The sequence below is a fragment of the Microcaecilia unicolor genome, chromosome 2 (genome assembly GCF_901765095.1).
Source record: "Microcaecilia unicolor chromosome 2, aMicUni1.1, whole genome shotgun sequence".
Taxonomy (NCBI): domain Eukaryota; kingdom Metazoa; phylum Chordata; class Amphibia; order Gymnophiona; family Siphonopidae; genus Microcaecilia; species Microcaecilia unicolor.
In genome coordinates, this window is record NC_044032.1 from 159,117,324 (window position 1) to 159,139,457 (window position 22,134).

At 42.2% G+C, this 22,134-nt stretch overlaps 1 protein-coding gene across 5 annotated transcripts in view; it reads left to right on the forward strand.

Moving 5' to 3' along the window:
- C2H5orf30 (chromosome 2 C5orf30 homolog) overlaps nucleotides 1–16,475 on the forward strand; it is a 40,687-nt gene extending 24,212 nt beyond the window's left edge. For 4 of the 5 annotated variants that reach the window (XM_030193446.1, XM_030193443.1, XM_030193449.1 and 1 more), the window contains exon 2: nucleotides 13,920–16,475. In XM_030193446.1, the coding sequence (XP_030049306.1) occupies nucleotides 13,940–14,575 (636 nt within the window). In that variant the 5' untranslated portion in view covers nucleotides 13,920–13,939 and the 3' untranslated portion in view covers nucleotides 14,576–16,475. Of the gene's footprint in view, nucleotides 1–12,457; nucleotides 12,515–13,919 lie in introns of those variants that run through there. The other variant, XM_030193448.1, reaches the window with a different exon arrangement.
- Nucleotides 16,476–22,134: the final 5,659 nt, after the last annotated feature.

Sequence of the window (22,134 nt, forward strand, 5' to 3'; positions counted from 1 at the left end):
TTTTCACTTGAAAAAGTATGACAGTGTTACCCTTAGCCTTGATTTCCTTCCATCTGTTCAAGCTTGTATCTTTTTTAAATTAGCATGTCTTGTATTTAAAATGTCTAATGGTAGTAGCCCAGAATACCTGTTAAAGCTGGTGGCTTTTCCTTTGACGAGATTCTCAGGATTAGAGATGCCTTTCTCTTACTTTACCCATCATTTGTGGGAATTAAATATAAGAAACTCTTAGAAAATTCTTTTGCTTATCAAGCAAGGAAGACAAAGACAGCAGATGCCACCCTCAAATAATCTGTGCCCATATTTTATTTATTTATTAGGATTTATTTACCGCCTTTTTGAAGGAATTCACCCAAGGTGGTGTACAGTAAGAATAGATCAAACATGAGCAATTTTGATGTGGATTCATATAAATGTCTCCATGACCCCATGATTGGCAATCCCTAATGGTTAACACACTCAAATACCAGAATAAATTAACTGGGAATAGGCTTTCCATTTGTTGGTTCTGCAATAACTCTTGACACATTTCATACTTCAGTGCTGCCATGAGACAGGAGCTCACTGGCATGATAACACAGGCTAGTGTATCATACTTTTTCTGTCCAAGGTGCATTGCAGATACCGACAGAATAATTAGCACCCTCCCTTTCTTTTGTTGGTGAGATCAAGTTGCTCCTGCTGGGATCTGAAGGACCAGGGCACAGGGTTTACAGCCTGCCTCCTTTCTTTACTTTGGTATTACATTTTTGCTGTAAGGTAAACTGAGTAATGTCAGCACTGTGCAATGACAGATAGGCAGAGATACTGAAGAACCCAACTAACTATGCCCAGAGTTCAGACATGCAAGATATGGCTGTAGATAGTATGTCAGAGCCTGAAGCCCATCAAGCCTGTTGCTATAACAGCCTTTTCACATCACTGAATCTAAATGTGTGTTGTGTGGGGGGGGGGGGGTATTTGAATTTGTCTCTCTGTTGGCAGTAGTTGTGTCAGTTAATGCTCAGGCACTCTAGATATTTTCTTGGGCTCACAATCTGACTTTGTACCTGAGGTAATGGAGGGTTAAGTAACGTGCCCAAGATCACAGGAACAGCAGTGGGATTGAAGTAGGCTTCCCTGGTTCTTGGCCTACTTCTCTAACCATTCGGCTATTCCTCCACTAACTTTAAAGCTAACCTAAAATGCTAGGTAAGGGTGTGTCCTGTAAGCCCTGTTTTGGGGCCCCAGTTACTCACCTCTTTCTTACCTTTTGACCTGTCGATTTCTTCTTGAGAAGTTCCACTGTCCTGAAGGACTCCTTGCTATCAATGCTATAGACCAAAACATAGCCATCAGTGCACGAGAAGCAGTGCTTGGGGAGATCTGAGTTGTCTCTCAGGCCTCTGATGTCATAGAAGCGCACCTGCTCCCTCATGCCACGTTCTGACTCAATTGACCCCACATAAATATCTTGCTGGGTTTCCATCATTTCCGAACCTCAGGAAGCCAACCAGGCAACTGTGAGAAAATTAACTCGTAAAAGCTAACAACACTTTTTTTTTTTTTTTTTTGCCGTGGGGATAATTAAGTGAAAAGTCTAAGAAAGTTATGTTGATCTCAAACTTAGATTACACTTTGTGATGTTATGATCAGGTTTTATGAATCAAGCAGTGAACTTTTCCCTTTAAATATTAAAATTTAATTTCTGATTGGCTAAAAGCTTACAAAATCACTAACCTAAACTTCCTTTACACGACATGAACATGAGAGCAGAAGACACTTGATTAGGGCATCTTCAGAAAACAAAAAAACTGGCAAAAAGTAGTAATTTAAGGGCACTTGTGAACAAAGATACTGATACTGTGCAGGTGGACAAAGGTTCAACCAATATCTCTTTCCTAAAAACACAATGAAATAATCCTTGCTTAGTGGGCCTGAGATTTTCAAATCAGAGAGAACATCTACTTCCAGTCCTTAGAGACTGCAATCTTGCTGTCTCTCATGCTACTTTATGGAATGTTCAGGAAAGATATTTAAGTACATCTGGCTCAAGAAACAGGCTGGCTGCAGACTTTGGCTACCCTGAATCCAGACCTCCTTGTGGTGTCTGAAAGACAGTTGCCAGAACTCTTTCTTAAACACACTGCGCTGAAGATGATCAATTAGAGCTGTCCCCTGTGGGATGTTTAATGCACACTAACGTGTTATATCATTGTTTTGGGGTGGGCCCAGTAAGAGACATGACTTGTCTGAAATCTGCTCAGTGTGCGACAACGGCCAAAAAGGCAAACAGGATGCTAGGAATTATTAGGAAAGGGATGGCGAATAAGACCAAAAAGACTATAATGTCTCTGTATTGCTCCATGGTGCAAGTTCACCTTCAGTATTTTGTTCAGTTCTGGTCGCCGTATCTCAAAAAGATATAGCGGAATTAGAAAAGGTTCAAAGAAGAGCAACCAAAATGATAAAGGGGGGACTCCTTTCATATAAGGGAAAGCTAAAGAGGTTAGGGCTCTTCAACTTGGAAAAGAGACGGATGAGGGGAGATATGATTGAGGTTTGCAAAATCCTGAGTGGTGTAGAACGAGTAGAAGTAAATCCGATTTTTTTTTTTTTACTCATTCCAAAGTGCACAAGACTAGGGGTCACTCAAGAAAGTTACATGGAAATAATTTTAAACAAATAGGAGGAAATATTTTTTCACTCAACGAATAGTTAAGCTCTGGAACTTTTTGCTGGAGGATGTGGTAACAGCAGTTAGTGTATGGGTTTAAAAAAGGTTTGGACAAATTCCTGGAGGAAAAGTCCATATTCTGCTATTGAGACAGATGTGGGAAACAACTGCTTGCCCTGGGATTTGTAGTATGGAATGTTGCCATGATTTGGGTTTATGCCAGGTACTTGTGACCTGGCTTGGCCACTGTTTGGAAAACTGGATACTGGGCTATACGTCTGACCCAGTATGGCTACTCTTATGTTCTTATGGCTACTCTTAAGCAGTTCAACTTTGGCTCTTATTACCTGAAGATTTGTGCTCAGCTACCTCTTACGTTTTCAAAGAAAACATATCTATTCAGAAAATATTGTGTGTACATTTTTTGGTTAATATGTGAATATTTTTTTAACCTGCTTTGAACCACCATTTGGTTTGAGATTTAGCGGGATATAAGTGTTATATCATATCATATACCTGGTGGTCCAGTGGTGTTAGGACAGGAGCAATTCCCAGTAGCTTCTGTTCTGCTGCCTCTGTTTCCAAAATGGAACCCCTAATGGTAGTCTCCCACTATTTCCACGAGGGGTCATATTTTCATGTAAGGTGCTCTTTGGGGGGGGGGGGGGTGTCTGGCATCGGGTGGTGGCTTTGAAGCGTAGTGCTCCTGGCTGGGTTATTCTACTATTATTTTAAGTCCAGAATGCGAGTTGTAGTGTGCACCCGGTGCACATTTTAAGTTGTGTTCTGCTTTTTCCATAGTAATGAGCTGCTTTTATATATTTGCATATTTTGCATCTCATTACTATGTAATCTGTGGTGACCTAAATATCACCACAGGAGGGCATGATTAACAGCGTTAGAGCACTTTAAGTCATGTTAACTGGCAAATAATATGACTTAAGGCCTTAATGCAGCTTGATAACTTACCCCTAAATATATTTACCGCTTTTTAAGGGGTTGCACTGCCACCAGGAACCGAAACAGACAAGTGACTTGTGTATAAAAAATCTATTCCTTGTCATCAAGCAGATGAATCCATTACGAATGGGTTGTGTCCACCTACCAGCAGGGGGAGATAGAGAGCACTGAAAAACCATAGTGCCTCTTGGCCAGCTAGCTCCATCTGCCTTTCAGTATTCTCTATCTCCCCAGCAGGGTAGACGCATCTTATTCAGCTCCTTCAGAAATCTGCCTGGGGTGGCTCCTGGGCTTTGGCCAGTTGTAGCAGGGGTGTTGTGGCTGGTGGTGCCCACTTTAAAGGCACATAGGTTCGCCCTTTCCCTGCCTTACCCGGCCCCTATGTGGATGCAGGCATATAGGTTTGCCCTTTCCCTGCCTTTCCCACACTCTTCTATGTGGCTTCAGGTGCATTGGTTTGTCCTTTCCCTCTCTTTCCCACTCTCCTGTACCTCCGGGTACCTCTGTAGCTGTTGCCTCTAACTTTCCTCACAGTGTTAAAAAAAAATGCGACGCGCTTGTTAGCGCTGCGATTCTGAGGCTTCTTGTTTGTGCAGCGTGACCGGAGCTCTGGACTCGGTCTGGTGAGGTAAGAGAGTCTTGTAGCTCTTCCAGGAAGGGCCCGTGATCGGACATTTTTGGCGCGAATCCACCATTTTGAAATTTTCTGCTGTTTTCGGCGATGGCTGCGGAGGTTGTTAAGCGCTACTCATGTTGTGGCAAACGCAGATCCGCAGTGGGGCCCTGTAAATCGTGCTCTTCAGATGTCAGGGCCGGCCTGAGCATGGCGAGCAATGTTTCTTCCCGGTCGGTGGAGCTGGCAGCGGGCTCTCGCGCTGGACGCCCTTTGATCACGGATGCTGTGTAAATGCAGGTGCTAGTCTGGCACTAGTGGCCTCTAGCACCTGCATTTACTTTGATCTGGCCCTGGATAACCGCACTAGTTCACCATTGGCATGATATGTTAATATAGCCTGTCTTTTGGCCTAGATTTACTAAAGTGCGCTGCTGCATTAGTGTGCTTAGTGTTAATATGCATTATTAATAAACTAGTAAAAAGGCCCGTTTCTGACACAAATGAAATGGGCGCTAGCAAGGTTTCCTCGGAGTGTGTATGTTGAGAGAGGTGTATGTGAGAGTGACTGTGTGTGAGAGAGAGGAATGTGCGAGTGAGTGTGTCTGTGAGAGAGAGTGAGTCTGGGTGCGAGTGTGTCTGTGAGAGAGAGAGAGGAGAGTGTGTGTGAGAATGAGTGTGTGCAAGTGCGTATGTGAGACAGTGTGAGAGATGAGGAGTGTGTTTCACACATACAGTGTGTGCGAGAGAGAGAGAGGTGTTGTGAGACACAGACTCTGTTAGACAGTGTACGAGACCAAAGAGGAGTGTGTGAGTGAATGTGATACAGTGTGAGACCTAGTGTGTGAGAGACAGTGTGTGAGAGTGAGAGAGAGAAAGACAAAGACATTGACTATGAGAGAGAGAGAGTGGTGTGTGGAGAGAGGAGTGTGTGTGACAGAGATACCTTCCCCCCCCTCTCTGGTGTCAGCCACCCCCCCCCTCTCTGGTGTCTGAGCGTACTGTGCAGGACGCTGAGCTCTGGCTGTGCTTCAAGGAACTAACCAATCCTATTTATAATCGAATGCACCTCCAACATTCTGAAGCCAAGAAACCTCGTGTGGTTGGTCACTTCTGCTTGTGACGAACCCGGAAGTCCGTGATGTCAATTCAGGAGATGGATGCTAAGTAGTAGTAGTAGTAATACAGAGAGAAGGAATGCCTCAGCCTTGCAGTCAGCTTCAGAATGTTGGAGGTGCGTTTTATTATATAGGATAGGTTCCACTGCATAAAATAGGATCTGCAGCAAAATAGTATTTTTTAATGTATGGACACATGATAATGCTGTAGTGCTTTTTAGTAGATCTTGCCCTTTTGTCCTTAAACCAATGGGACAGCATGTGGAGCATAGCTCATGAAATTCTTCCAATATTTCTGAGTGTGTATGGTAGCTGTGCTGTCTGCATATTTCTTTGACTTAGAGGAGAGAGGAAGAGGCATTTGAGGATACAGAGTATGATTTTTTTTTTTCTTTTATGGCAACATTGGAATTTCATGCACTCTGAAAAACATTTGAGAGGTACTGACCAGAGACAGCGCTGTGAAACTTTATAGGCCAGAAGCCTTTTTATTGAATGATACCGACATAGGGTGGTAAAGGGTCTGATACTGGGGTGCTGGATTGGGCAAAGGGGACTGATTTTGAGGAAGTATCCAGTGGTAAGGTTAGGAGAAGAGGGATGGGAGAAGGGAGCCGAGTTGGCAGTGCCGAGGCTAGGAGTTGAGACAAAAACGGACTGAAGGCTGACTCAGGGCCTGACTGACAGACATTGAAGATGGGATAAGGGGGCTGATGCTGGCAGTTGCTTGGTTTGGGAGTTGAATTGAGAAAAGGGCTAATTTTGGGGAAAAGATTTGATCCTTTTGATCCTGGGGCTGGGTGAGAGGGCAGAAGGCTGAGTGGACGTGTGAGAATGCTGCATTGAAGGGGGCAGATGCTGGTGAGAAGGGCATTGATGATGGGGAAGTGAGAGACAGATGTGGGGGGAGGATTCAAGGGCATATTCTGTGGAAAGTGAAGATGAAGGTCTGGATGGATGGATGCTGGAGGGAAAGGGAAATGGGACTTGATATACAGCCTTTCTGAGGTTTTTGCAACTACATTCAAAGCAGTTTACATATATCAGGTACTTATTTTGTACCAGGGGCAATGAAGGGTTAAGTGACTTGCCCAGAGTCACAAGGAGGAAGAGAACGTGTATTTGAGAAGAATGTAGGCAGGTGCTGCGGGAAGGGGGTGTGGGCAATAGATGTTGACGAAAGGAGATTATGAGGGAGAGGGCTTTAAAGAGGGTGAAAGACAAAAGATATGGATAGGTCTTTGAAGGAGATGAGCGGAAGAGGAAATGGAGAGCTAAAAAGGGGCATTGGAGCTTGTATGAAGGGACTAGTAAAAAGGCCCGTTTCAGAGCAAATGAAATGGGCGCTAGCAAGGTTTTCATCGCCATCACCCCCCCCTCCGTGGCCAACCCCTTCGTTGTTCTGCCATTGCTCCGCCCCCAACATCATGACGTTTGACGCAAGGGTGGGGCTTGGAGCGATTTCCCTGCCTCCCTCCCTGCCAACCCCTTCGTTCTGCCATTGCTCCGTCCTCGAGGGCGGGGCCCGGAGCGATTTTGGTGGCTTCACCACCATGAACCTTCGAACCTTTTTGAAGGAAGTCAGGGCTTGGCTTCACAGACGTCAGTGTCCTCAGAACGTCATTCCGTGTCAAGTGGACCAGGGGTCCCCACCTCACCATCTCAGATTTTGATGAAATTTGGTACATAGTTTCTTTATGATAAAAAAAAACTAAGCTATGCAAAATTTTAGTTCAAAAGACTAAAAATTGGAGGTTCTAGGGGACCTCAAGTAAAGGGTTGCAAAATGTCGCCTGAGCAAAAATGACATTTTGGGCCAACTTCCAGAAGCTGTAAAACTGGAAGTTTTAGTAGTACAAGGGGATATTTGGAGAACCTGCACTACTTTTAGGGCTTAATGAACTGGCAAAACCCCATGTTCCTAGTCTTCTTACATTTTGAATGGTTTAGGCTCAAATGTTGCCAAAAAATGGCAAAAATCAATTTACAGCGATGTTGAGGCTGCTGTAGTATCTAAACTAGTTGGCCTTTCAGGTTGATTTTTGGTAGGTGTACTAAATGCACGGCTGTAATGAGGTATTCCAATTTGCAGCACTTTCCTTCAAGTGGTTGAAAAATTATAAGCGTTCAAAGTTGGTATAAAAAGCATTTTTGCCCATTTTAGGCTATCTTTGATGCCCTTGATCTCCAGTGGGACAGCTTCAATATTCTTTCTTTTAGCACCATTAGAAAGAGCAAATTTCCTTCTATCAGAATATGTAGTTGTCAATTTGGAGTCTCTCCATATAAGGATTGCAAAAAAAAGTGTTTTTTGGCCAGTATTGTTGAATGATAGATGAAACGGATATAGGGCCCATCGATGTTTCTAATTGCTGTATAAGTCACTCAGTTGCTTTAAGCATTCGTTGGTCCATGGTGGCTACGCCACTACCAGTTCAATAGGAAGTGGCAACCTCATCGCCAAGAGGTCACGCCCGATAGCCAGGTAAGTCCAGCCACTTGGCACAGGTTCCCAAGCCTGAAGGTGGGCATCTTACTTGAGGTTCCCAAGCCTCATTTGGTTGTCTTTGCCTAGTTTCTCAAGCCTAATGGGGGTGTCTTAATGGTTCCCAAGTAAAACCTCAGTGCTGAAGTGACAAGAATTTTTCACTGATAAGTTTCACTGCTGTTTCTGGAAATGTATACTGTCGTCCAAGTGCTGTAGTTGCTGGTACTGGAAGAACTGCTAGAATATGCTGTTCAGAAATCCAACAAGAATCTCTTCTGCTAGGCCAATGAAATGATCATGCAGGCCCGCATGGATGCATAAAGTTGACCAAGGCATCATGTTCTTCAAATGATGTGTAACAGACATTGCCAATCCACCATTTGTTGTCATAAATACAGGCAACATACTGCCCAGGCTGAAGTTGAGACACATTTATGCCAAGTACACTCTCTGGGTCATCTGACTGACAAAGTTTGACAACAAATGAGGAGGAATCATTTGACACACTACTGACTGAAATTTGGTTCAAGTCAATAGGAATAAACTGGTGATTTTCACGAGTTCCAGCAACTGTGGAAGCTTTACTGAATCTTTTCTCTTGTGCAGATCTTGAAGATTCAATTTCATCCTTGGAAACAAAAATGAACTTGATTTTATTTATTTTTTGATCACAAAATTCAAACAAGCCTTGTGCTGTGAGAATTTGGCTATTTTTAGGTTGTTGCAAACTAGCCTGAGCAGCTAGTCACTTTGTTGTACCACCTATGGCATCACATGGTGACTTGCCATGGCTCGTGCCAAAGAAATTCTGCTGTGCACTTATTCCAAATTCTGTTTGATGATAGCACAAGTTGGTAAAGTTTTTGAAGTTCTTGTATTGTGCAGCTGAGCCATCACTAAAGTATGTTACATATTTTATTTCTCCAATTCAAGAACGCGATTAATTTTTCCAAGAATGCATGTACAGCAACTGCATCATGCCGCAAGCTGTCACTTATTATGCAAACACTTATGCACTGAATTTCACTTGAAGCATCACGGAAGTACACAACAAATGGATGCAGTGTAGCTTGACTGTTTTCCCAGTGGAAACCTTGAACAGCATCTTGGACAATAAAGGAGTAGTTTTCAGCAAAGTCCAAGAGAACAACAATTGCACAAGGATTTAGGTTTTCTTTAACAGTTTTTAAGTATTGTGTCTGATGTTTGGAAATGTAATGGTGAATTGACAGGTTTGAAACTTTCAATGCAAGCTCAGATACAAAATCATCAACATACATCTGTTTGGTCTCCAGTGTGGTGTGATCTGTATGAACCCACTGCTTAAACTCTATTGTTTCACCTGGGTCAGCATCACTGAACACTACTTCTGTCAGGTAATTTTCACACACATCTTTACCTGGACATATTTCACACCTGTGAAGCATGCATTCTTTGCATTCCAAATTGCACACAGTTTTAGCCATCAGTGCTTTGTAATCTTCGTTCAGCAGATGGCTTCCAGCAAGCATAAGCTTCACATTTTGATGAATGACACAAACACACACTGAATGCATACCAGATGAGCCAACAGCGACGCACCATTTTGGCCTTAGCTCACAAAATTTGGAAAAACACACTTCTGGCCCATTTTGAGTACGAAATGCAACATACATTTCTTTTAGATTGCTAAGCAGCAAGCGCTTTTGCATTTGAATTTTTTCAGTGCCAGTTCTGACAGAGACAAAATCTTTTTTCCCTGGGCACAGTCTACTGAATTCATCATCTTCAAAAAGCCAAGAATTTTTTTTTTCTGTTCTGGTAAAACTTTACCTTTCTTTTTGTCTGGTTTTGCCAGAATTCCACAAACTGATTTCAGATTTCTTGCTTTTTTAACCATTCTAGTTGAAACCATGAATTCTGAGGCAGTTCTTTCAATAGACCAGCTGTTTGGTGCTAAAGTTAGTATTTGCAGTTTTTCTGCATGATTTGCTGAAACTTGGACTTTGTTTTTCAACTTGTTTAGCAGGTCATCATAATCAGAACATTTGTCACATTTCTGACTGGTAGAAGGTTGAGTTTCAAACTCATTTAGGTCTAAGCCACCAGCAACTGCAAGATGATGACTCAAAGTATTTTGCACTCGCCTGATTTTGCGCTTGGTGTAGCCTCGTACATCACGCTTGCTGACTTTTTTGAACTTTAATGGAGAAATACCAAGAGATGTCAGACTTGTGTTCAATTTGCCAGAAATGTCACTGTGTTCATCATCTGCTGTTGTTGATGATTATAAAGAATCAGCAGCTCTGTTACTGACGTCTTTTCGACAAGATGGACATAGTTTCTGACCCGGCACAAATATTTTGCTTGTTAAGGCCTTTAGCTGGGCTGCTAGTGTGTCATCCAGCACTCTTAAGCCCCTTTTTGCATTATGACCACCTTTGGAAAATGGGTTACAGCAGGTTCTTTGCAAAAAATTCAAACTTTTTCAACAGTAAGGATTCATGATGAAGGCAAATAGTTGATCCAGCATCGAAAAGTTGACCAGAACGCTCTTGTAACAACTTCTGTTGATCAGGCAGAAGCTCTTCAATTAATTTCAAACCTTTATTTTTATTGTATGTCAGTAATGACACTCTGATGTACTTGAACAGCCAACTGAGCAAAGTGGAAATTCATCTGATCTTTCTGGATCCATTGATGACCATTAGCATCAGTTCAACAAACGCATTTATTCTTGCAATCAGGTTTTCAATGGGTAAAATTTTACTTCAGTCTAAAGTGATTAATATCTTCATTTGTGGCATTTAATTCAATATAAATGAGCCTGTCGGTGCAGATGCGAGTTTCTTCAACAAGAAGTATGTATACAATGGTTTCCACCCTGTTTTTTAGTTTACTTGAACACAGTTTTATAACATAATGTTTAAAGAAAACTTCTTTAGCCAGTTAGACTTGGCCAATTATGATTGGTGAACCCTGTTGCAAGGCAGAATTGTTTGTTTCATTGCCCAATTGTATGCTTCTGGTACCTCCTGGCTCCTGAGTGTTTGTTGCTAGGCTTACTTTGATGCCTACAGTTCACTAAGAGGTCAAACTGTAGCAAGGGTGAAGAAACACCAGCAACAGACACTCAGACGCCTTGCAACAGGGTCCACCAATCATAATTGGCCAAGGCGGTCATCCTAACTGACTGCAGTTTTCTTTAAACCTGTTATGAAATCTGGCCTCATCCTTCCACATCCTAAAAAACATTCCTGTTTTTTAGTTTTCTTGAATACAGTTTTATAACATAATCTGTTCTTTATTTTAAAAAAATTGGTGCTTTTTGAAAGAAGAATCACTTTTACTACACTTGTATCAAGGGTGTAGTGAAGAAATCACAGGCTGCTGCCCACAAACATTTGAGGGCATTTTTGCAATCCTTATATGAAGAGACTCCAAAATGAAAACTACATATTCTGATAGAAGGAAATCTGCTCTTTCTAATGGTACTAAAAGAAAGAATACTGAAGCTGTCCCACTGGAGATCAAGGGCATCAAAGATAGCCCAAAATGGGCAAAAATGCTTTTTATACCAACTTTGAACGCTTATACTTTTTCAACCACTTGAAGGAAAGTGCTGCAAACAGCCGTGCATTTAGTACATCTACCAAAAATCAACCTGAAAGGCCAACTAGTTTAGAAACTACAGCAGCCTCAACATCGCTGTAAATTGATTTTTGCCGTTTTTTTGGCAACGTTTGAGCCTAAACCATTCAAAAAGTAAGAGGACTAGGAACATGGGGTTTTGCCAGTTCATTAAGCCCTAAAAGTAGTGCAGGTTCTCCAAATATCCCCCTTGTACTACTAAAACTTCCAGTTTTACAGCTTCTGGAAGTTGGCCCAAATGTCATTTTTGCTCAGGTGACATTTTGCAACCCTTTACTTGAGGTCCCCTAGAACCTCCAATTTTTAGTCTTTTGAACTAAAATTTTGCACAGCTTAGTTTTTTATCATAAAGAAACTATGTACCAAATTTCACCAAAATCTGAGATGGTGAGGTGGGGTCGACCTTTAAAATTGGTCCACTTGACACGGAATGAGTAGATAAGAATCAAGAAAGGAACTGGAGGTTGGTGAGGAGATGAGAATCAAAGGTAGATGAGGCTAGGTAGGATATGAGTACAAGAGGGTCAAAATAGGGACCTAGAAAATGGCTGAAAGATGAGAATAAGAGATTGGAAAAGGAATGAGATACTCTGGATATGGGAGAACTAGAGAGGTGAGTGCAGGAAGTGAAAGGAGATGGCTGGAGAAAAGGCAGATAAGAAAAATGGAGAAAAAAGATGAAGCAGAGGGATTGCTGTCAGAAATGGAGGGGGGAGGAGACACAGAAAATGGAAATGAGATAATAGAAAAGAATGTAAGCAAAGAAAAAAAAAGGGGGGAGGGAGTGGGAAAAGAGACGCAAGACCAACCCAATTAGGAAAAAGAAGGTACAAAATATTAGTTTTTAGAGACTTGAAAATGTGCATTATTTGTGTTTTGATTAGTACAGGAGGAAATGTGTTTTTCTTTTTACTCTTTGTTCCATTCCTCACTGAGTTGGTTTATTGGTTCTTCCATTTCCTTTTTTGTCTGCAGTTTGTCACCTAGTAAAAAGAAAAAAAAAAAAAACTGCAAATGAGAAACGGTCTGTATTTCCTGTTGTAACCAAGGTGAGGGATTCTGTTAACATATATAGATTCTGTGAAGGAAACTAAGTAGTTCATCTTGTTCTCATTTCTCAACTGACTATATACTTGTGTCCTAGTATATTTGTAATGCTGACTTCTTGTGCGGTTTGAATTCCTGGTCTTGGTTCTGCTATGGTACAGTAAGCTTCTGCGAGTCCATTTGCAGGATTTTGTGTTATTTCACACAGTGTCTGGCAGTGGAGAGAATAAATATGTGTTGGGAGGAAGAGAGACAGGGAAGGAATGCCTGGAGGAGGGAAAAGTGGAGAGGAAAGAGGATGTGCTAGGAGGGGTTGGAGGGCGAGACGGTATGTCAGGAAGGACAGAGGGAAGTGTGTGTGTATATGCTGGGGAGAGGCAAGGTGAAAGATTGGAGAGAGATGAAAAGGACATAGCCAACTTTTCAAAATGATTGGGCGTGCTGAACCCTGTGGAAATTATCCCTTCCTGTACACAGTCAAGGAGTTTGCTCAATATTTGGGGTGCTCAAGCACCCACAGAGCTGGCACCTGTGAAAAGAGAAGGATGTGGGGAGGTGGAGGGAAGAGCTAGGAGAAAGTTGGTTGTGCTGTGTGGAAGTCGATCAAGATCAGAGGAGGTGGTAGGGATGGAGTGATGGTCTCAATTCTGGGCCTTGCATTCCAGAGCCCCCCCCCCCCCCCCCCGGCCTAAGGGAAAGATTGTGGCTTGCTAAGTGGCAGTCTCCTGGGCTTAGGGTTGAGGGGAGGAATGAGGGACTGAAGAGGAAGCAGTCGTAGAGCCAAATAAAAACAAAAAAACACCCAAACCTGAGGTGCTGTGAGGAGAGCTACTTGACACGGCCGTGGACAAAAAGGACTGAAGGGGCACCGAGGCATTTCTCTCCTCTACCCTTCATCCACCAATAATGACTGGACATTTTTTTTACCTCTTGTCAAGGTTATGGCTGGGGATGGGCTGCTATTAGGGGAATAAACATTTGGATGTTAAACTCAAAGGGTTTTCCAACCCTGAAGTGGGGCAGCGGGGTTGATTATTAGAGAGAATACAGTATCTTTAGGTGGAAGATAAGTATGATTGCCTAAATAATGACCATGTGGAATGTTTTGTTGACTAGATTCCTTTATAGTATTTCCTAGTTTTTCTTTCCGTGATGTGGACTAGGCTGTTTTCTAAACAAGAAAAAAAAAACCCACTAGACTGTTTTCTAAACAAGGACCCCCCCCCCCCCCCCCCACTAGACTGTAATATATTTGAAACTTCTCTTACACTAATTAAGGATATGCTTTGAATTTTATTATTAAAAGTAATCTAGGTTACCACATGCTTATTTGAAGACCTTAGTTGAAATTTGAGGCATCCTGGAATGTTACCTGTATCTAATCTGTATCTGTCTTCTTTCTATTAGGTGCAAGTGCCACATTCAGAATGGAAGTGGATGTGAATGGAGATTTGCGGACTACCATATCTTCCCTCCCTTTGCCTGCTTCAGGGGAGGGGAATTCTCCAGTCAAAGCAGAGGCAGAGAAGCCTCGCTGCTCTAGTACTCCATGTTCCCCAATGCGAAGGACTGTATCCGGTTATCAGATTCTTCACATGGATTCTAATTACTTGGTTGGCTTTACAACTGGTGAGGAGCTTTTGAAATTAGCCCAGAAGCGCACAGGAGCTGATGCAATGACAGGAGAAGCTTTACCAAATTTACCCACCTTGCGTTCGAAACAGCTGGATTCAGGACTTTCTCGTTCTTCGCGGTTATACAAAACCAGGAGTAGATATTATCAGCCATATGATATCCCAGCAGTTAATGGAAGAAGGCGAAGGCGGATGCCAAGCTCAGGAGATAAGTGCACCAAGGCTGTACCATACGAACCCTACAAGGCCATCCATGGTCCTTTGCCTCTTTGTCTTGTCAAAGGTAAGAGGGTTCATTCTAAATCCTTGGACTACCTCAATTTAGACAAAATGAACATGAAAGAACCAGCTGATACAGAAGTTCTGCAGTATCAGCTTCAACATCTCACTCTTAGAGGAGATCGTGTGTTTGCTAGAAACAGTACATGAAGCTGTTTTGGGGCATTTTGACCAGCTCTTCGTTGATGGCCATGTGACTGAATTAAAAAACATTCCATTTTTGACCTATATACATGGCAAGTGGTTATAGCAGCTAAGTGTTCTTTGAACCTAAAGACGATTGAATCATGAGGATTGAGAAGAAAATCTAAACCATGAGACATTTTGAAAAACAAATTTCACTTTTGGACTTGATTATATGGTCTTAAGCAAGTTCGTGGTTTAATATTTACTATATTGTAACTCTTAGATTAATATTGCTCGATTATTGGGAGCCGTGATGAAAGTTTTTGGGCTGTTTTTTAATCCTTCCTGTATTTTATTGTAAAATCTCTGCGTGGTAATGATTTATTGCATTTTAGGAGAAAAATTATGGAATGACTAAATTGGGCAATTTATTACATCTTAAAAAATGGGAAAAAAATTGTTTTTGTTCTGGAAATTCATTATGTTGGACTCATGGAGGAAATCTAATCATCCGAAAAATACAAAAATAGTTGGTGAAAAGTTTTAATATTTTCCTGGTCTTGTTTTTGTCAGATCTTAATGCTTAATGAAAAATACGTAAGTTGAGAAGTGTTTTAGATGGCACAGGTTTTTTTTTTATAAAACCAGGAATATGGAAATTTTCAGTAAAATTCACTAATGAACAGTATTTGAAATTTCTTTTAAAAAGCTGTTTTAAAACTGCTATTTTTGAGACTGTCCAGACAGGGACTCAAATTATCCAGAGCATGTTGTCTGTCTTCAGATTTGCAGTAGGGTCTTACACAGAAATGATGATCATAAAGAACACATTTATGCATGGTAAACTTCAACTGGGTATTCAAATATCAAGTACTCTGTGGTGGCCAAAATGTCTCTTCATATCTTAGACTGAAACCAGTTTGACAAATTATTACAAGTGAGATTTGTGAAACTATTTTCAGTAGTTTGCCAGACATGTTTGAGGTCCTGTGTTATTTTTTTTTTAATCTGTCTTTTTACAAGAATGAGATATTCAGTCCTTTATTTCTTATTTACCCGTAAACTGTCAAGGCTGACTGGACACTTTCCATGAGCATAAACAAGCCAGACTGCCAAGCTGATAAGCAAATCCTGAGTGATAATTTGAGGCAGACTGGTATTTTTACAGTCTCTTCTATTTGTATTGATAGCTGCTTCAGGTTTAGAGAGAACATGACTCTTTGAGTTTTGATATTTTCTATACAACTGAAACAAAAGATGTAGTACATGAATCGTCAAAATGACACGGCTCCTTTTTTAAGATGTGGTGTTGTGTTTGAAGGGGAAATCCTGAGAAGGCCTCATTTAAAGTTTCATGTTGCATTCTAGAAGCTGTTTTGTGGAACCAGAGAAGGTTCTCAGAATGTTGCCGAGTCTGGCCCATCAGTTTCTGAATATGTACATTCTAGAGGAGAGGAAAAAGGGGATATGATAAGAAGCAAATATTTTTCAGTGGTAAGGAAGATCTAGAACAAGGTGTAATGGTCAAAAGATATAAACTTTGGAAGTACCATTGGGGAAAATATTTTTCTAAGAAAGTGTAATAATTGCATGGAACAGCCCTGAAATGTAGATGGTAGAGGCAGAAACACTAATAGCCCAATGATCAAAGCCAAACGCAGGTACTAGAGGCCATTAGCGCCAAAGTAGCACCCATGTTTGCCTTCACCCTATGGTCAGACCTGGCGAACGCATGTAACAACGAGCTTGCCAGCTCTCAGCACAAATAACATGCAAATGTATGCTAAACAGGGCATTAGGTATTCCTCCTCAATGCTCAGCGGGCAGCATGCTAAATATTGACGCTGCTCCCGCAGCAAACCCTTTGCCAGCTCGGAGCTGGCATTTAGGGTTTGCAGAGCATTGAAGAAGAATGGGAAGCCCTGCCCAGCATGTGTTCTCATGCTTATAGGCCCCCATGCCCCCCCCCAGTACCTTGTGAAGCAGGAGGAGGCAGTAGCACTGCTGTCTGTGACCGTTGCCTTCAAAATGGCGACGCCCTGCCCGGTGCATCCTGGGATGTGCTGGGTGGGGCTTCAATATATAAGGGAGAAATTCCCTTATATGGTACTGAAGCCCCACCCAATGCATCCCAGGATTCACCAGGCAGGGTAAGGTGCAGCCATTTTGAAGGCAGTGCTAACAGGAGGAGGGAGTGCTACTTCCTCCTCCTGTTTCATGAAGGTACAGGGGGCACTAGGCCACCAGGGCTTGTGGGCTACTGTCCACTGGGCCACCAGGGAAAGTGTTCTGCACAGAGGGGGGCTGGGGGTCCAGTGGACCCCCACCCCTTCTGTCCAGGTGGGGAAGGAGGCCCCTTATATTGCTCCATTTTTTTTCTCTGTTTGACAGGTCTGGGCTTTCTTTTTTTACAGCCTGTACCTGTCAGATAGGAAACTTGTGCCTTGGGTGAATGCCCAGGCACAATTCTCCACAAAAGTACCTCGGTGATCAGAGCTAAAATCATGTCTAAATTTGCATGCTATTAGCTCTGATCATCGGTTCTTTCCCCATGCTGTTCTGGCGCTAATTTTATAGCACTGTTTGGAACAGCTCGGTGTTTTTGATCATCTGCTTATAAAGGAGTTTAGGAAAGTCAGAGATAACTGGGGGTCTATAGCAGGGATCAACAGATCCTGGGTGCCTAGAAATTCACTGGGATTTTTTTGTTTACTGCTACTGTCCAAAATACTGTGCCTCGCTCGTTTGCACTGTGTAGTTACTCATTCTTGTGAGATTTCAGACTGTAAGACCAACTCGGGTGTTCCTGCACCGTGTGACTCAACCTTGAGTGGAACAGTGCAGGCTGGAGAGGAGCAGCTGTTGCAGTGGCGGCAGCAACGTTAGATAACAAGGTGATGGCAGTATATTTATTAGTATTGCTGGCTAGTTGGGGGGGATGGGAGTTGAGACTCCTGCGTAAACACAGGGTTGAAAGAGGGAGACTTTAGACAGGGTGAGGTGATGAGGGGAGACTTCTGAGGACAGGACTAAAATAAATGAACTTAAAGGGGGGAGAGCATTGCAGGAGGGATAGAGGTGAGGAGGAGACTGAAGGGTAGGGGGATGAAAGGAAGAGGGAGTTGGTGAGGATCTGTACTGGTAGGGGCGTACTGGCATGCTGCAGATAGCACAACTTGGGAAAGAAAGGCTGTTGATCTCTGCTAGCTTTGGGCTTCTGTTACAAAGCTGTACTAGCAATTCCTGCACAGCAAATGAAAGGAAGCCCATTCATTTCCTATGGGCTTCCTCTCATTTGCTGTGTGGCTTTGTAAAAGAAGCCCTTTGTGCAGTAAGAGCTTGATTTTTCTAGATGATATTTTCCCATGGAAATAGGAGAAATCTTGGTAAATCAGGCCCTAAAGGAGCTGTGACAGACTTCTGAGGGATAGTCCTCCAATCCATGCTTTTGAAATTTGGTAATGATAACGGGGGAGGGGTCTGTTGCTGGCTGCTAAATTCCAGAGTTGGCTCATAGATTGGCCAATTTACCTTTTGTTACAGTCCATGGCCCAGACCTTGACACATTTTCTTTCAGATGGGCCTTCCTGTTTCTATTCCCCTAAGAAGGGAAAATGAAAAAAAGGACAACTGGCTTGTTCATTGCTCACAAAATGGAGCTATGTGGCAACTCTGAGTAAAGAGCTTGATCACTGTATGAAAATTTGAAATTCTGTATTGAAAGTGTGCATCATGAGTTGGTTAATTTACTGCTTGAATCAGGATTAATGTGTGAAGAAGACATTTGGTATGACCTGTTTAATACATGGTAGGACCATAACAAACCCCCCTTCTTTTTTTTTTTGCTTCTAGTTTCTCACTGTATTTTAATGTATGTCCAAATTTCTGGGACATTTCCCTGCCTAATTTAGTGAGAGAATTGAACATTTCATTTGAGTGTAACTTAATTGGCAAAATCATTTTTAGCAATTTTTTTACTAGCTTCCCCTTCTAAAAAGTATACTAGTGAAATACTCCACTGGTAGAGTTTTTAAAGCTATAATATACCTCCATTGTTGAATGCACTGATAACTTTATGATTGATTTTTAGGCTGCACTCTTATTTTGCTATTAGGCCTGCAAGCTCCATACTGGCCTAGGCATTGAATTTATTGTGTATTTGAGAAAGGGATTTCCCCCCTCACACACTAAAAAGGATTTAAAAAAAAAGAAAGAAAAAGTTTATCACACTTGATTACTTGCACCTCTAATAGCATTAAAGTGAGGTTTCAATAAAATACAATATAAATAATAGAATATTAAATAAAAAAATTATATCCTCCTCCATCCCAACCAGCCCATCAATCTTCAATCCACCCTTGCCCTAATATACAATCTGTCTCTCCCAACAAATAGAGCCCTAATAAATAGGAGTTCAGCCATGCTGTTTCTTTCTTTATAAATGACCAGTAATGCTTGTCCAATTTCAGCTCCAAAGGAACAGTATTCCAGTAAACTGGACCTACCTAGGCAAACTCATAATGTGTATTCGCTAGGAATCGATAATACTGCCTGCTGAAGTTTTAACTATTTATTTACAGGCACTTGATATACCAGCAGGTGCTGCTGGATAGTTTACAAATCTACCCACAGTGATAGATAGATACGGACTATCCTTTTTCACTAAAATGGGCATGACTGGGTCACTCCAGTTGCTGGTCAGAACCTGTCACCATTTCTGGTTGTAACTAATGACACTTCTAATTGTCAATTTAGCTAGATAGATTTATAAGTACATAAGTACATAAGTAGTGCCATACTGGGAAAGACCAAAGGTCCATCTAGCCCAGCATCCTGTCACCGACAGTGGCCAATCCAGGTCAAGGGCACCTGGCACGCTCCCCAAACGTAAAAACATTCCAGACAAGTTATACCTAAAAATGCGGAATTTTTCCAAGTCCATTTAATAGCGGTCTATGGACTTGTCCTTTAGGAATCTATCTAACCCCTTTTTAAACACCGTCAAGCTAACCGCCCGTACCACGTTCTCCGGCAACGAATTCCAGAGTCTAATTACACGTTGGGTGAAGAAAAATTTTCTCCGATTCGTTTTAAATTTACCACAATGTAGCTTCAACTCATGCCCTCTAGTCCTAGTATTTTTGGATAGCGTGAACAGTCGCTTCACATCCACCAGATCCATTCCACTCATTATTTTATACACTTCTATCATATCTCCCCTCAGCCGTCTCTTCTCCAAGCTGAAAAGCCCTAGCCTTCTCAGCCTCTCTTCATAGGAAAGTCGTCCCATCCCCACTATCATTTTCGTCGCCCTTCGCTGTACCTTTTCCAATTCTACTATATCTTTTTTGAGATACGGAGACCAGTACTGAACACAATACTCCAGGTGCGGTCGCACCATGGAGCGATACAACGGCATTATAACATCCGCACACCTGGACTCCATACCCTTCCTAATAACACCCAACATTCTATTCGCTTTCCTAGCCGCAGCAGCACACTGAGCAGAAGGTTTCAGCATATCATCGACGACGACACCCAGATCCCTTTCTTGATCCGTAACTCCTAACGCGGAACCTTGCAAGACGTAGCTATAATTCGGGTTCCTCTTACCCACATGCATCACTTTGCACTTGTCAACATTGAACTTCATCTGCCACTTGCACGCCCATTCTCCCAGTCTCGCAAGGTCCTCCTGTAATCGTTCACATTCCTCCTGCGACTTGACGACCCTGAATAATTTTGTGTCATCGGCGAATTTAATTACCTCACTAGTTATTCCCATCTCTAGGTCATTTATAAATACATTAAAAAGCAACGGACCCAGCACAGACCCCTGCGGGACCCCACTAACTACCCTCCTCCACTGAGAATACTGGCCACGCAATCCTACTCTCTGCTTCCTATCTTTCAACCAGTTCTTAATCCATAATAATACCCTACCTCCGATTCCATGACTCTGCAATTTCTTCAGGAGTCTTTCGTGCGGCACTTTGTCAAACGCCTTCTGAAAATCCAGATATACAATATCAACCGGCTCCCCATTGTCCACATGTTTGCTTACCCCCTCAAAAAAATGCATTAGATTGGTGAGGCAAGACTTCCCTTCACTAAATCCGTGCTGACTTTGTCTCATCAGTCCATGTTTTTGTATATGCTCTGCAATTTTATTCTTAATAATAGCCTCCACCATCTTGCCCGGCACCGACGTCAGACTCACCGGTCTATAATTTCCCGGATCTCCTCTGGAACCCTTCTTAAAAATCGGAGTAACATTGGCTACCCTCCAGTCTTCCGGTACTACACTCGATTTTAGGGACAGATTGCATATTTCTAACAGTAGCTCCGCAAGTTCATTTTTTAGTTCTATTAATACTCTGGGATGAATACCATCAGGTCCCGGTGATTTACTACTCTTCAGCTTGCTGAACTGACCCATTACATCCTCCAAGGTTACAGAGAATTTGTTTAGTTTCTCCGACTCCCCCGCTTCAAATATTCTTTCTGGCACCGGTGTCCCTCCCAAATCCTCCTCGGTGAAGACCGAAGCAAAGAATTCATTTAATTTCTCCGCTACGGCTTTGTCCTCCTTGATCGCCCCTTTAACACCATTTTCGTCCAGCGGCCCAACCGACTCTTTGGCCGGTTTCCTGCTTTTAATGTATCTAAAAAAATTTTTACTATGTATTTTTGCTTCCAACGCTAATTTCTTCTCAAAGTCCTTTTTTGCCCTCCTTATCTCCGCTTTGCATTTGGCTTGGCATTCCTTATGATCTATCCTGATCTATGATCTATGGCAGGGATTTGGATCATGTGCACTGGTTTGTGTTTTTAAGACGTCATGCCAACAGAGCATCAAAATGCAATTGAAACTTGTGTCACATAAATGCTGTTCCTTTACCTTTTACAATGGTAGGGAATTTTGTGTTTAATCCATTAGTGCCCAATATTCCCATAATAAAATCCCGTATGGGAGCGTTGGGCACTAATGGGTTAAAATGAACAAGAAAAAGTGCAATTTATTATGAAGGAGCTGATCCAAAAGGCTTTCAGATCAACCTGTTCTCTTTTGTAAGTTTGTTTAGGAGAGAGGGTTTAAAGTGAGCGCTTTGCTCCTTACAGATAAGTTTTAACTGAACAGTTATTCTGGCACAATCCTGATTATGCAGATTCTGTTTTGTGGAATATGAATATCTTAGCCTGGTCTGCTCCGTTGTTTGGTACTTCACTGGCTACAGCAGAGCTGGGCAGCGCTGGTCCTCAAGGCTGAGGGCTGCAAAAGGTCTGTTTTTTATGATATTCCCAATGAACACGTGAGAGATGTTAGCATGTGCTGCCTCTACTGTAGTTGAACATCTCATTCATATTCATTGAGGACATCTTGAAATCTATCTTGGTAGCCCACTGACAACCTCCCTGCCAGCTGTAGTCTGTTTTCATTCAGCACTTGAATTGTAATGCTCACATATTTTAAAAAGTAAATTGCACCTTCTGATTCACTGTTGTACTGGAGAACGGTGTCTGAGGTGCGCTATTTATATACAATTTTTGCTTTGACTAAACAAATAAGTGACCAGATCCTA